Below are 16,058 nucleotides of genomic sequence, written 5' to 3'. Positions count from 1 at the left end.
GGGCACACGCGTGTAAAAATCCACTGGCCTCCACACTTCAGGCCCGCGCGTGTTACGGTCTGTGAGCTGTATCTCGGCAAAAAATCCTAGTAAGTGTTTTTACCTGTGTTGTTTTTTTAACGTTTTATTTATTTTTGAGGAAGAGCGTGGGGGGGAGGGGAGGGGCCGAGAGGGGGGGACGGGGACAGAGGATCCGAAGCGGGGCTCGAACTCACGAACCGTGAGATCGTGACCAGAGCCAAAGCGGGACGCTCCACCGACGGAGCCACCCAGGCGGCCCCACCCCCACCCCACCCCCTCCCCGACTCCCCGGCCATAAGTGTTTTTAAATAAAAACAAAGTTTGAAAAACGTAAACTCGTATTGACCACATCACCCTCATGCCTAAGGAGGGCACAGGGCTGGCAGCAGCAGCCGAGAGTAATCTCAAACCCCGGCTTGCAAGCAAAGCAAAGCCCCCCCTCCCCCCCACCCCGGCCCTTACCTCCTCAGCCTGCATCATCTTAAACACTTCCCCGAACTGGGACCTCTCCCCTGTTCCGATCACGACTCCCTGCGTTCGGGAGAGACAAGGGTGAGATCTGAGGCGGGGAGCCCGCCGGCGAGGGCGGCCGAGGTCCCCGGGGCTCACCTGCCCCTTCCCGTACTGCACCAGGGTCCCCATGAAGGCGATGTTGCTCAGAGTGCTGAGGTCCCCTCCGTCCGTCAGCGGGCCGTCCGTCTTACTGCACGGCTCCGCTTCTCCTGTGAAGCTGGATTCATCCACCAGGAGGTCTGTGACCTGAAGCCACAAGGGGAAGAGGACGCAGTCTGCCCCCTTCGCCCCGAGAACAGCTCGGCCAAGCGCGGAACGGACCCCTCGCACCCCGTAAAACTTCTCAGCTGGGAAAAGCGTCCTGTGCCTGAGAGTTAGCGGCCCCGGTCGACAGGGACGAATCCTGACCGACGGGCAGCTACAAAGTAGGCACGCAGCTCTAAGCAGAAAACGTCCCTCCGCCAGGCCCCGGAGCCGGGCTGGAAGGGACTTTTTTCTGGGCTACCGGTACTGACCTGGAAGGATATTCCAATGCAGGCTTCCCGGACACATTCCAGGGACAACGCTCCAGTGTTGGCAGGGAAGAAAAACAAGGCTGATCTGGGACCGCCCCTGACAGTGAGGGGTCATTTCTAAACCCGCAAGAGCCGAGGAGCCCCCGAGTGTGATGCAAAAATTCAGGAACTTCAGACACCTTTCTTTGGTGCATTAAAGAATGCTTAGGTCTCTGTTTAACCCATCTGGCGTTGAACCGAGGCGTGGCTGGGGAGACGCCTTCGGAGAGCAGCTGGGACTACTGGTACTCAGCCACCTGAGGGGCGTACGTGCTGGCCTCTCTGGATCTGAGGCCTCCCAGAAATGGTGGCTCTGACGCCTGGCTTTGTTTCGTCTTTTTGTTTGTCCTAGAGAGAGTGTGCGTGCGTGAGTGGGGGAGGGGCAGGGGTGGAAAAAAGAATGCCAAGCGGGCTCCGGGCTCGGTGCAGAACCCACCTGGGGCGCAATCCCGCCGTGAGATCGTGACCTGAGCCAAAATCAAGAGTCGGTTGCTCAACTGACCGAGCCCTCCCAGGCGCCCCATGATGTCTGGTTTCGTAAAGTAAACCATACTGCCCTCAGCAACCTCTGCCATCTATTTTCGTGAGGATTTTCTGCCGCGAAGAACTCATACAAATCGCATCTTAGGATGGACCAAGGCTTCTGCTTTTGTTTTCGTTTCTAATTTTGCCACGACAAAACAAAACAGAACACAACAAAACCGCGACCAGAAAAGCACAGAACGGTATCTGGCACCTTAATTCCATTCGCCACCAGACAACAAACACCACATCGAAGTCACGGGACAAGTTATCAGAACACGGCCTCACGGGCCTCTGGGAACTGGACAAGATTTGATCGTGTGCCCCCCCCGCAAAAAAAACACAGAAGTCTCATACCTGCTTTCACATTACTTAAAATTTTAGTGTACTGTTAAAAAAAATACTTGGGCAACGGTTAATTTAGAATATATCTTACAATTTTTTTTTAATGTTTATTTATTTCTGAGAGAGAGACAGAGAGAGACAGAGCACGAGCAGGGGAGGGGCAGAGAGGGAGGGAGACACGGAATCCGAAGCAGGCCCCAGGCTCTGAGCCATCAGCACAGAGCCCGATGCGGGGCTCGAACTCACGAGCTGTGAGATCATGACCTGAGCTGAAGCCGGGCACTCAACGGACTGAGCCACCCAGGCGCCCCTAGAACGTATCTTTCAAAGCACCTGTGTCTTTCTCTGGACACTCCGTGTCCTGCCCACCTTGGGGAAACCCATACAATCCGTGTGCCCGGAGCATCACGGAGCCAGCTTACTCAGCAGCAGCCTTAGGTTGTGTTAACTCCAGAAACCACACGTGTGCACGCGCGCACACACACACACACACACACCAGGAGAGGAGGAGAGAGCGCTCACATTCCCGGAACTCCTGTGATGAGCTAGGCCCTGGGCCGAGCACTTTGCAAGGCCCCTCTCTCCAAATCCCCGTCCCCTCCATGAAAGATGCTACTGTTTTCACCATTTTACATATGGGGAAACTGAGGCACGGAAACATTAAGTCACTTGCTCAAGTAACTTGTTCAAGGTTACACAGCTGCTTCGTGGCAGAGCCGAAGCGTGAGCCAAGGCTCTAGTTCCAGAAACTGCACTCTTGACCATCTTGCAAAACGGACCACAGACCCAGTAGCTATCACACAAGAGGTGAGCCTCCCGTGGCCAGCTGGATACTATGGAGGACATACGTGGGGGCCAGGGTGAGCTCCGCCCCTAAGGACCTTGTCACTTAAGTATCTAAGACCAACTGAGAGAAGCCAACGTCCTACAAGCTCACAAGAGAACAGTTAGGTCGGCATTATTCAAACAGGGACCGGCGAGTTCTCTATACTTTCAAATTAAAAAAAAATCTAGCAGCGATCTTTTTAAAATGTGTTCAGGGCCACAGGATCCCAGTCCCCAAGAATGACAAAGGCTCCCACTTGCCTCTATAATGCCCACGTCCCCTCTTCCTAACAGAAACCCCGTTGGCAGTGGTATCTGCAGTCGGGGGTGGCTATGTGCCCCCTCCCCCCGCAACGCTATTTCCCAGCATCCCTTGCAGCTCACAGTGTCTCCGCCCCTTTGGACACTGGGACACAGGGAGAAGTCACGGACGGTCCAGGGCAAGATCTGTGAAGATGACTGAGGGTGAGACGCTCTTCACCCTTCTGGCTTCCTCTTTCTCCCTCCCTGGGCCTTCGCCCTAGTGGCCCCAGAAGCCATCTTGCAAGCATTTAAAGGACGGTCCCATCCTGCGGAGGGCGCAATGGGGGCCTGGGAGAAGCCCTGTACTCTGTTCCATGGGGGAGCCGCCATATTGGCTCTGGACACCCCCCTTCCAGTCTCTCATCATGTGAGAGAGGAGTAAATCCCTGACCCACTGGAGCCCAGGCATTTCTGTCACTCTATTACCATAGTCAAATAACAACCACCACTGATCTAGACTTTGTGTTTGTATTTTTACCTCCAGGACACAGGGAAAGTCAAGGGACTTCCTGGAGTGGCGCCTAACACGACGAAGGAAGAAAGAGGAAGACGAAGTCGCCCAGCACCACCGGCTGCTGGCATGACGCACGCAGGTGGGAGAAAGTGGCACCCTGCAGGATCAGGGACTTGAAATGAGCCTTGAAGGATAAGCACACAGTTGGTGAGTGAATCAGGCAGGGAAGGAAGAGAAAGCAAACTGGGGGGGGGGGGGGGGGGGATCGATGATGCGCGAACTCGGTAGTAACAGGCTTAATAAAAAAGACCTCTCTTCTCCCAGCACCCCACCAGCTTTAACGGGACAGAAACCCAGGGTGCTGAGTGTGGGCACCTATCCACCCTCTTTGGGACACAGATTCTTGGCCGGGGTGGTGGGGAGAGGGTGGAGGTTGGGGGAGGGGGTGGGTGCGGTGGGCGCTGTCCCTGGTGCTGAAGCCACGGGCGGGAGGAGCCCTGAATGGAGAGGGTACAGGCAAGAAGACAGGAGGTCTGGTCCACATGGAGCACTGGAGGAGGTGGGGTTGGAACTCAGTCGCTTCTGGCATCGGCTAAGAAATTTGGAGGGTACGCTGTAAGTAATGAGGAGCCATGAAAAGTCTTGAGCAGAGAAGGGAGGTGAGTGAGATCCACAAAATGATGCTAGATGTTGAAAGACGCGGCCAATGGCATTGGGAAGGGAAGCCCACAGTCCAAGGAATGAACCCAAGTGAGGCCAAGGATGGGTCCCCGGGGAGCGGGGGGGGGGGGGGGGTGCAGTGGGCATGGACAGAAGAACCAGCCAGGAAGAACAACAGAATTGGCAGTGAGTGGAATTAACTAGATACATGGACAAAGGCACAGGTCACTAAGGCTCACAGCTTAATCTGGTCTACAGAACATTAAAAAAAAATTTTTTTTTAATGGGGCGCCTGGGTGGTTCAGTCGGTTGAGTGTTTGACTTCGGCTCAGGTCATGATCTCATGGTTCGTGGGGGGGGGACCCAGCTTAGAGCTTGGAGCCTGCTTCGGACTCTGTGTCTCCCTCTCTCTGCCCCTTCCCTGCTCGTGCTCTGTCTCTCTCTGCCTCTCAAAAAAATAATGATAATAAAGAAAAATAATAAAAACATTAAAAATTTTTTTAAATGTTTTCTTTATTTTTGAGAGAGAAATAGAGCTCAAGTGGGGGAGGGACAGAGAGGGAGAAGGAGCCACAGAATCGGAAACAGACCCCAGGCTCTAAACTGTCAACACAGAGCCCGACGCAGGGCTCAAACCCACGAACTGGGAGATCATGGCCTGAGCTGAAGTCGGACGCTTAACCGACTGAGCCACGCAGGTGCCCCTCCAGGACATTTTTCAATCAGGCGGGCTTGACCCTGAATATACTTCACTGAAGTCAATTTGGGATTGGCAGGAATCTTCCAGGTGGAGGCTCAGTCAACACCCCGACCTTCTGAACCGAGACGTGAGCCTTAACTCTTGCCCAGGTTTATCTGTTGTGTTTTTAAATGCCAACACCTTCCTTTTTTCCACCCAGTGAAATGAGCTGTCATTCTGACCTTCAGAACCGTAAGAGAATACATTTGTGTTGTCTTAAGCCGCTCGGTATCTAGTCATTTGTTATAGCAGCCAGAGGAGAGAGATACATTGGGGAACCCAGAGGGAGAGACGGAGCGAGAAAAAGTCAGAACAGCCGACTGCAGGCCAGAGGGCATGTGCTCCTCCTCCCCCACTGACAGGCGCATGACCTCAGGCGGGCTGCTCGACCTTTCCCGGTTTCTGTGTCCTTGCTGTACAGTCAGAAGATGAAGTCGTGTTCTCTCAAGGTTGTTGCGAGACGAAAGGAAGCGGTTTCTACCCCGTGGTCGGCACAGACCCGACTTTATATGTAAGCGCATTCGTTCTTTCCGGAAAGAGAAACACGCTGGGAGGCAGAGATGAAGGGGAATGTCTGGGCCAAGAAGGAACAATGTGTGCGTGCCTGTGCAACGATTCTGGCGGCTAAAGATACTCAAGGCCCAGAACCTATGTGACACCAGTGGCCACCCGGAGGTGGCTGGGCCTGAAGACAGTGGAAGCCTCTGGTCCGTTCCTGCTGGAGAGCAGACAAGGCGGTTCCCGTCTCCTCACGCCCAGCCAGTCTCCCCTCCGAGAAAGAGCCTTACTTGGAGCCCCGACAGATTCCATTCAACTCCCTTTTCATTTCCGGAAGTGGTCAAAGAAAAACAAGGAGCAGTGACCCTGCCCTACTAGCTGGGCCACATCAGCCTCTCCCCCAGGCCTTGGCCTTTGTTTTCACTGTGGGAAGAGAAAATACTCTGTGACCTCCACACACTATGCAGAAGGGTGGCGGGCTTACCTATTTTAAGAACTTTCTTGAACCCGCTGTTTCCTGGACCTAAGTGGCTTTAAGCCCTAAATAAAGTTCTCCCGGATCTCAGGGTTTAATAGCTGACACCAATATGCCACGGTGAATAAACAAAGGCATTGGTTGTTCAGGGCAGTTGCAAAATACCAAGAAGGGAAAGTGCCACCTTGTGACCGGTCGCGGGGAAAAAAGCATCCTGTGGCATCAGAAGCAGGTACGGGTGGACTTAACATAGGCAGGAAGAAAACCAGTTGAGGGAGAGAGTTACCCGGGGGTTATGAACTGTTGCGGGGACTTGGGGTGGGGGTGGGGGGGACGGGAAAGGGAGGGCAATGAAGCCACTGCCGACGCACCGACCGCTCACGTCACGCCGGCCGCCGGGCCGAGCGTGCCGCAGGTGGTAAGTCGTCGAGGCGGAATGAGCGCTATCCCCTTTGACAGATGGGGAAACCAAGGCTCAGGGAGGCCGAGCCTTCGTCAGAGTCGCAGGCTGGCAGGCGCGGGGCGGGGAGACGAAACCCCGGGCCCCCAGATTTCCAGCGTGCGTCACTCACCCGTGCCAGGCCCTGGGCTGAGCCCTTTCCATCCAGGTGATGTCATCCTTACAGCCGCCCACTTTCTTCCCCCATTTTGCAGACGGGAAAACGGGGGCACAAAGGTTAAGTACCTCGCTCCAGGCCACCCGGCTTGTGAACGGTAGGCCCTGGCTTCAAATTCAGGGCCAATGCCCGGCCCCAGGGCACTAGCCGCCTCGAGGCACCGCCTCTGGACCGCTGGACACAGCGGTCTGGACCGCTGAAGGCCAGCGTGGGGCGGGGGGGGGGGGGGGGGTAGCAGACGCTGAGGAATCTGTTCTGTTGCGGGAAGGGACAGCGGCATGAGCCTGACAGCAAGCCCCCCAGCCTGCTCACCCGGGTCCCTACCCTGCGGCAGATCTCAAAGTCAGGGGCAGAAGGCTTTGAAAGCGGGAGTGTCCCTCGGGCCCCTGCCTCTGCCGCAGAGAGTGGCTCGGGGCTTTAAATGCGGGGCCCGGATTTGGCTCTTCGTCCCTCCCCATCACCCTCTGCAGGCCACTGTTTGTGTTTTTGTTTTCTTTAAGTGTATTTATTTATTTTGAGAAAGAGGGAGAGAGAGAGTTCAAGTGGAGGAGGGGCAGAGAGAGAAGGGGAGGGAGAGAGGGAGACGGAGAGGGAGAGAGGGAGAGAGAGAGAGAATCCCAAGCAGGCTCCATATACTGTCAGCACGGAGCCCGATGCGGGGCTCGAACTGACGAGCCTCGAGATCGTGACCTGAGCTGAAATCGAGAGTCGGAAGCTCAACTGACTGAGCCACCGGGCGCCCCTCCAGGCCGCTGTGTTAACAGCACGCCAATGATCCTACAATTCCCGAAGACACATGCTCTGGAAATAAGTGAGTCGGGGAGATAGCCTGCACTGAAGCCGTTATCACTGAAAGCCGTGAATGATTCTTCAGCATTTCTGCAAAGTTTCGGAAAATAGATCACCCCCGCCAACTGATCCCTCCGAACTCGACTTCACCTTTTCTGATACATCAAGGATTATCTCCGAGAGCCTCAGGTGACGCTGTGGCACCATGACACCCACAAAGGTCAGGGACACGGCTCGCCCCCCACCCCACGTCCCCAACCCACACTATCGTAAAAGCTCGTACTTCCGTTTTGGGTCTCCGCTGGTCTGTTTCCCTCCTCGGCACTGAGCAATCTGGTCACGCTTCTTTCTGGCATCAGAGCAGCTCCTTCTAGAAGCCACGCTTGCCTTATCCCTCAGTCCCACCCTGGTTTAACGGGCTAGTGCCATCTGCTCTAAGCCAGAAAATCACATAACCAAAACTTAAAACTGGGAATGAATAATTAATGAAACACAATTCGAGGGGCTTTGTGCTTAAAATGAGCTTGCTTGCTAACTTCATGCCTTGTGTGTGTGCACGAGAGAGAGAGAGAGAGAGAGAGAGAGAGAGAGAGAGAGGAGAATATGCCTGTCGCCAATAAGCTAAGTGTCTGCAGATCACAAAGGCCAGGGTCCGGGACTCCTCACCTCAGTGAGACGGAGGTCTGCGGGGATCCGGTCTCCGATCGAGAGAGACACGATGTCTCCGGGAACCAGGTCTCGCGCAAGCAAATGCTGGAGTTTTCCTTCTCTGATGCTGCATGTGAAACGGTAAACAAACAAACAAACACACACACACACACCGACATGCTGATCACATCCCGCTTCTGCGCACTTTAGCCAATTTGAGCAAAGAATACAGAAGCACGCTGTCTCTTTCAGTTACGGACCAACCCTCGCGCCTTCGTGGTTTTATCGTATTTTAAGGTCACACACGCTAAAAGACGTTTGGCGAAGCGAGTGGCTTCTGGGAGACCCTCGGCTTCATTTGAAACGCGGGCCCACTACTACTGTTTACCCTGCCTGGAAACAAGGCGGAGCCACGTGGCCTCCAGAAGCTTCTGCAGGTGTAAGTCAGCAGCTCTAAAGCTTCCTTCATGGAGCCAGTGACTAGAGGCACTTCTGTCCTCAGAGAAGACACCGCTCGGGCACAGAGCACTGTCTCCAGGACTCAGCCTGGCAGAGCTGGGGGGGGGGTGGTGGTGCATCTTACGGGCCCGAGAAGCCCGGGACCTCCTTTCCCGCTGGGCCACGACCCCTGCTCACGGCCGTGCCAGTAACAAGCCGCGTGCTTCTGGGCACAGGCTCCCGCTGCAATCCCCCCATTCGCCACCCTCCCCGGACGCCACAGTCCCAGCCGGGCGCCCGCCCCGTCCCTGGCCGTCTTCTCTCTGTCCCACACGCCGTGGCCAGAGGGCTCTTAAAACGCAAAGATCAGGGCCACCTGGGGGGCTCAGCCGGTTAAGTGTCCGAGTCTTGGCTTCAGCTCAGGTCATGATCTCACGGTTCGTGAGTTCTAGCCCCACATAGGGCTCTGCACTGACAGCACGCAGCCTGCTTTGGTTCTCTGTCTCCCCCTCTCTCTGCACACCCCTGTTTGTGCCCTCTCTCTCTTTCTCAAAATAAATTTTAAAAAACCCACAAAAAAGCAGATAAAAAAAACAGATCACAAGTTCTTACTGCTCCAAACCTCCAATGGCTTTCGATGACCTTGGGCTCAAACCCAAAGGCCCTGCTAAGGCCCTCTTGACTGGGTCCCGCCCCCTCCCGCACTCCTGCCATCCAGCCCTGGAACACACCCAGCCCTTTCTGGTCTCAAGCTCTTTGCCAGCCTCGGACGTGGAAGCAGACATTCCCCTCTTCTTCGTTAACAGATTTCAGTCTTGTTCAGATAGCCACCCTTTCCCACCTCGAGCCGTCTGCTCTGGCGAGCGGCTTCTGACTGGCTGAGACCATCGGGGTGAGCCCAGCCCCTGCCCAGGACTGGCTTAGGCACAGGCACTTTCCGTAACACTGGTTTGTGAGACACGAACGGACATTTCCTGGGGGCTCGTGAGAAAGGCTTCCCCATTCTGTAAACACACACAAACACACACACACACACACACACACACACACACACACACACACACACACACACGACCTCTTCCTCTCTGGGAGCTTTTCACGTCCGGCTCCGATGTCTGGAGCTGTGGCAGCCGTCTTGGGACTACAAGGGGAGCCAGCCAGAGGACAAAGCCAACAGGCTGAAGATGGCAGAGCAAAGAAAATAAAAGCACCACGGGGCCCCTGGGTGGCTCAGCTGGTTGAGCGTCCGGCTTCGGCTCGGGTCACGATCTCACGGTTCGTGAGTTCGAGCCCCGCGTCGGGCTCTGTGCTGGCAGCTCGGAGCCTGGAGCCTGCTTCCGACTTGGTGTCTCCCCTCTCTCTCTCTCTGCCCTGCCCCCACTCGCGCTCTGTCTCTGTCTCTCTCTCTCCCTTTCTCTCAAAAGTAAATAAAAACATGTAAAAAATGAGAAATAAAAGCACCAGGCCCCCGATGTCATCTCCAGCTGACCAACCACACTGTCCCTGCCACCCGAGGCCCCTTGCCCTGAGACACCACGATTTCTCTGGTTTGTGCAGCTCGGCTGTCCCTTGCAGCCACGAGCACCCGCCAGACGTTTCCCTCAACTCTCCACGGCTGGCTCCTTCCATCTCTCAGGTCCCAACCTAAAATGTCAGCTCCTCCTTAAAGGTCAGGTCAGGGCAGCCTGCTCACCAGCTACCGAAAGCCGTTCCCACTCTCCCATCGGGTACTACTGTGTCTCCATGAAGTTTCCTGTGGTTTCAGGTGCGGGGGCCCCTTCTGGCTCGAATGCACCTGCCGTATTCCAAAATCGTCTCGTTCCTTCCCTTTATTATCTGCCTCCCCTGGTAGGAGTGTGTGCTCTCTGATGGTCGAGGCCTTCCCTTCTCATTCCCCGGGGTAACCCTGGCATGATTTCTCCTGGCACACAGTAGGTGCTCAATAAATACGTAACGGCTCCACGAAGGACGGAGGTCTGTTCCTCCCGGCGTGGAGAACAGACACCGAGACAGAGGCTGCGTATCTTCGGTGCCCTTTCGATTCTACCAGCCTGCCTGTCATCGCTGTTCTTGAAAATAGAACTGTCTTTTAGAAGTGACTTCCGGGGACATCAATAAGGCATACTGTCCGCCTGAAAGGCCGAGACCTGATATTTACACTCAAGATCAGATCATCAGACCACATGAATCATTTATGTGCCCGTTTGTTCGTAGGATTATGTCACATGTCACACATCTGGATTTCTGACAGCCTGGCTCGTCTTCTTATTAAGCTCCGTCACGTTTGGTGCCCCCAGTGAACCTTCTAGAATCGACTCACCTTCTCTTGCCCTTCCACATCATCCTCTTTTTGTCTCGGTTACTGGTTATTCTCTGCCTTGTGTTATACACACACACACACACACACACACACACACACACACACACACACGCCCCTTGCTTGCTGGCTTCTTGGGAGGTGGGACGCAACCCACTAGAGCTTTCTACCCCAGCTGTGGGACGCACCTGTGCCATATATATCTAGATACATGTTCAGGTTCTTCCCCAAACATCATCTTTGAGAAAACAGAGGGTTACTATGTGTCTAAACCCTTCCCAAGCCCCTGGAACCGTGAGATACTTTCAGCTACTTTGTTGTAAGCAGCAGGTGCATATTTGGGAAAGACACTGGCCCCAAAACAACTTGAGCAGAGCCACCCAGGGGGTGGGGGAGGGGCGCAGACTTGGCCCTTTCCTGAAATCAGTCCATTTTCTCCAGGAGAGACTAGAAAATTCACTGGCAAACTAGAAATGACATCAAGAAAACGCCAGGCCCCAAACACTGTCTGCCGGGTGTCGGCCGCGTCCCTACCCTGGGGCAGCGGACTGTGCACCTCCCAGAAGCCTCAGCTGTCCCGCCGGCTACTGAAGTGCAGCGAAATGAAGAACTCACTTCCCCAGCCACCCTGACGTGGTCCTAGGTGAGTAGTGGTTCGTCCTGCACGGCGTGGATTACAGAGCATCCCAGAAAGTTCTACCGCATAGCACTGCATTCTCGGTCTCCCTTTGTCCCTTTCAAACGCCTCTGGGGATGGCCGTGTGGTAACAACGGGCGATGCGGAAACGTCCAGGCAGGAAAGAGGCCGGCGGGGCCGCTGAGGCCAGCCTTGCAACGTCTCACCCCACAGCCCAACGGCCCGGAGCCTCGGCCTGTTCGAGCCCCGCGTCGCGACCGCTCAGTCCACTCGGTCCAGCCATGCCCACCATACCACGGGGGTCGCGGGCTGCTCTCTTCCCAAATCCACTCCCGCCACCCATGGCCCCAGCCCCGGCACTCTCATTAGACCCTGATGAGACCGTGAAAGCCCAGAGAAGTCGAACGACGTGCCCAAGGACACACAGTAATCCGTTGGCAAGGCAGACGCCGTGCCTCCCAACCCCCAGGAAGGCGGGGTTCCCCTCCATCACACCACAAGGGACACAGACTTGGCAAACTTTTGCCAACCCCACCAGCCCACTGGCTGCCCCGAGGAACCCAGAAGCCCCAGGCCATCTCTGACTCACCAGTTGCATTCGGGAGGGACCAGCTTGGTCAACTCCTCCAATGATTTTTCAGATCTGTATTCCTGGCGGGAAGCACATCCGACATGACATTCAAGGCTGGGAACTCCGAGGCTCCCGTCACACCCGGGGTACCCTGCCCGAGACCTCAGGAGAGAGCTACGCACCTGGATGAAGGCGACAGTCACCACGATAAGCACCGCCTAGGGAGCAAACAGGGAGGGGGTGTCAGCACCCAGCTGTTCCACGAGTGAGCGAGCGGGCCCGTGGAAGGTGGACCACGGCACCCGGCCTTGCCAACTCTGTTCCCTTCTTGCAAAACAAGCACACAGAAATTTATAAAACGGATGCGACCCCCCCTCAAAAAAAAAAGAAAAATCATCCCAAATTCTGGTATCCAAAGATTCACATTTTGGGGTATGCTTCTAGATTTTTCTGCATAGACACACAACACAGGATCCTATAGTACAGACATATTCTTTTATTATTATTATTTTTTAATATTTTTATTTATTTTTGAGATAGAGAGAGAGCATGAGCAGGGGAGGGGCAGAGAGAGAGGGAGACACAGAGTCTGAAGCAGGCTCCAGGCTCCGAGCTGTCAGCACAGAGCCGGATGCAGGGCTCGAACCCACGAACCGGGAGATCATGACCTGAGCCGAAGCCAGATGCTCAACCAACTGAGCCGCCCGGGCGCCCCTGGATTGTACACTTTAAAACGCTTACTTTTTAAATGATGCGACTTTCACCTAAATTAACAAGAAATCCTTTCTAAGCAGGTGCTCGGTGGTCACCTCGGGGAAGCAGCTCACAAAGGACCACTCTGTGGACCGGTCTCTGTGCTACCTGCACAGACGGGACAGAGCAGTTCCAGCCTGGGGGTCTCGGCCAAGGACACTGGCCCCAACAGGAAGGAACCAGAGGCCACCTGGCTCTCCGCCAAGACAGCGACGGCAAAATTCCCCAGGACACCGCCGTGCGGGGCAGAGACGGACGTGGCAAAGGCCCACAAGGCCCCGGGCACTCACCACGGCGATACTGACGGCGTCCCCATACTCCTTCGTGAGGATGCTCACCAAGGCGGAGGCCAGGAGGAGCAGGATCAAGGGGTTCTTAAACTGAAAAGTGAAAACAGGGCGGCGGGGGGCAGTGAGGGCTTCTTTTCCAGTCCCTCCCCCCTAGGACGCAACCCTCTGCTCGAGGCCGGGCTCCCGGGCCGGCACCACAGGGGCCCGAGCGCTAGGGAGAAATACCGCCCCGTCCGAAGGGTCCCCTCCACCCGAAATCCCACCTCTGCTGTTTCACTGACACTGGCTCCCTGGGGGTCGCCCAACGCCGTGCCTGTCCAGACGCCGGCCCCGGCCCTGCCTTGGAGGTCCCGGTCCCACCTTGCCACGTCTCCGTGACGCTCCGGGGCAGGACCCAGCCCCTCTGGTGGCTGGCCAGAGCTGGCCCAGCATGGCCTAAGGGTCCCCTTCGCTCCACCAGCTCCCCAGTCCCATGTGTCCCAACTACACCAACCTGCTCCTGTAACTAACTGCCTCGGGGGCCTCCGGGGAGGTCGTTCCCGTCGACGGGTGTCACAGAAACTTCCCGAAAGGGTGTTTACTTTATTGTTTCATGGATCTGCCCCCTCATTTCACAGACTACGTAGTATCTCATGTTACAGACGATCGAAAGGAAACAGAAACACAAACACATAAAAAGAGCAAGAGAGAGAATAGACCAAAGATTAGGATCGAGGTGAAAGTCAAGGTGTCAACAGGCAAGTCATAATTGTTTAAGATGGGGCCGTGCTAAAAGGATTCAGTCTCCAGAATCTGCTCTAAAAGGCTGCAGAGAAAAGGGGGGGGGCGGGTAAAAGTGGGTCAAATGGACTGATAATCATCGAAGGCAGATAATGGGTATGTGGGGGTCATTATATTATTCTACTTATGCATAGTTTTGAAAACGTCCCTAATGAAAGATTAACGAAGGGTTTGCCCAGCGAAGTCCCACTGTCGCTTCTGAGGGTCTCGGGGCAGCCGGCAGAGCGAGGGGCTGAGAGGCCCCGGGCTGCGCCCAGCGCTGCGGGCAGAGCTCACTGCCAAGGCCATGCACTCCCCGACGGAGGCAGACACACCCTTTCCTCAGAAATCCGGGAGAACGAAGTCCAAGAGAAGAGGGGAACGTGAGCTCCGGAAAGCCCACGGAGGTGTGTCAGTGTCCTGGGGCTGCTGTGATAAATGACCATGACCTAGGGGGGCTTTGAACACCGGGGGCTGGTTCTCGCTCAGTTCCGGAGGCCGGAACTCCAGATCAAGGTGCTGATGCGGCCAGTCTCTTCTGGAGGCTCTGGGAGAGAATCCTTCCCGCCTCTTCCAGCTTCTGGGGGTTCCAGCCATCCCTGGGGCTCTTGCCTTGTAAGACACGCCCCGCCTGGGTCACGCGGCCCTCTCCTCCCTGTGGGTGTCTCTGTGTGTCTCCCCTCTTCTTATTAGGGTCACCAGGCATTGGATTTAGGGCCACTCTGACCAGTCTGGCCTGCTCTGGACTAGCCACCTGTGCAAAGACCTTCTTTTCCAAATAAGAGAATAATCTGAGGTTCTGGGTAGATGTGAATTGGGGAGGACACCACTCAACCTGGGGCAGAGAGGAGAAACGCTTCAGTCCAGGAGAGCTAGGAGTAAGATTTCGTTTCGGCCCGGAGCCCGTCACAGACTTGCCATCTGATTGGATAGAGGTGAGACGGTAAGAGAGACACAAACACGGGCCGGGCACCCGTAACGCACCAGGCTCTGGGCGCCTTAAATCTCCAGGCCACCTTCTGAAGCTTGGTTAGCCTCCCATGCACCATGCCTCTCCTGCCCCAGGGCCTTTGCACTTCCCCCTCCTGCACATCCTTCCTCCAGACCCTCGCACGGCTCCCTTGTCTCCTTCCTTCGGGTCTCTGTTCGAAGATCACCTCCTCTGGGCACGAGTCGAACGGCTCCCCTGACCACGCAGCCCAAAAAAGCCTCCCTGCTATCGTTTCCTAACGGCCGTCCTGACCACAGTCAGTGGTGACGGATGACACGGGAAGCTGGCCGTCTGTCTTCCCCAAAGCAGAAAGTCGGTGTGGCTGCTGCTCTACGCACAATGCCTAGCCCGTGGCCAGCAACGTGGAAAGCACTTATCTAGAATGAATAAATGAGTGAATGAATGAATGAAGCGGCCCGCACCCATTTTGAGGCAGGGGAACTTGACGCTTGGTGGGGTTGGAACTCCTACTCAAGGTCACATAGCAGAGCAGAGACCGGCACTAGGTCTGTCCTGCCTCAGGTGCATGTCCTCCTGTCCGGGTCGCTTCCATAAGGCCACCTGGCTCCCTGCCCTGCCCTCCCCTCCCCTCCCTGCAGGCCACACCCACCCGGGACTCCCAGAGCAACAAGACTATTTCTGGACACAGGGCCCCTCCAGCCCCGGGCTCCAGGCCAGCTCAGGGCTGTGCATCCTGGCGGGGGCCACTCTGAGACCTGGGACCAGGTGCTGGTCTCCAGCCAGGCCTGGGTCAAGTGCCACCTTGAACCCCAGTTCCAGTCCCACAGGCTCGGCCCTCTCTGGAGCTGGACCCAGACGGCTCTTCCACACCGGCATCACCAGCCCCCCCCTTCCCCCACCTTGAGACCATCCCAAGCACCCGCCACAGGCGAGTCACCGTGAGACACAGCAGACAGGTGGCCGACCCATGTGCCACGGGCACTGCTCTGATCGCAGATGATTAGACTCTTCCTGGCTCGGGGCCCCTCTAAGGCCACAAGTAAAGGGACACAGGTGGAAAGCGTCTGCGGAAGGCTCACCGTGCGGGCCACGGGCAATACACCAGGTGAACGGTAACACTAAAACCCACCGACATCTTACCGAGCGCCTCGTCTGTGCCACACTCCGGGCACACGCTAGCCTCCCCCCAACCTGAGGACACAGTATCGTCAAATGTCCCTGCTTGACCAATGAGCAGCCGGAGGCTCTGAGAGAAACTGAACTGTCCAAGGATTCATGTCGGCCAGCCCGACTCTTAACTGCCAGCTTCAACCAGGGCCAACCGGTAGGCATGGGGGTGGGGGCCCACGACAGAAAGTCCTTAAATGCGCTAAGCCGC

At 56.0% G+C, this 16,058-nt stretch overlaps 1 protein-coding gene across 1 annotated transcript in view; it reads right to left on the bottom strand.

The window, feature by feature from the left end:
• ATP2C2 (ATPase secretory pathway Ca2+ transporting 2) overlaps window positions 1-16,058 on the bottom strand; it is a 62,659-nt gene that overhangs the window by 22,046 nt on the left and 24,555 nt on the right. The window contains exons 4-9 of the mRNA XM_042917930.1: window positions 12,970-13,059; window positions 12,109-12,144; window positions 11,945-12,006; window positions 7,982-8,090; window positions 631-780; window positions 484-552 (exon numbers count right to left, since the gene is read on the bottom strand). Coding sequence (XP_042773864.1) covers window positions 484-552; window positions 631-780; window positions 7,982-8,090; window positions 11,945-12,006; window positions 12,109-12,144; window positions 12,970-13,059 — 516 coding nt within the window. The remainder of the gene's footprint in view (window positions 1-483; window positions 553-630; window positions 781-7,981; window positions 8,091-11,944; window positions 12,007-12,108; window positions 12,145-12,969; window positions 13,060-16,058) is intronic.

The sequence above is a fragment of the Panthera leo genome, chromosome E2 (assembly GCF_018350215.1).
Source record: "Panthera leo isolate Ple1 chromosome E2, P.leo_Ple1_pat1.1, whole genome shotgun sequence".
In the NCBI taxonomy this organism is placed as follows: domain Eukaryota; kingdom Metazoa; phylum Chordata; class Mammalia; order Carnivora; family Felidae; genus Panthera; species Panthera leo.
This window is presented reverse-complemented; position numbering and strand designations above follow the sequence as displayed.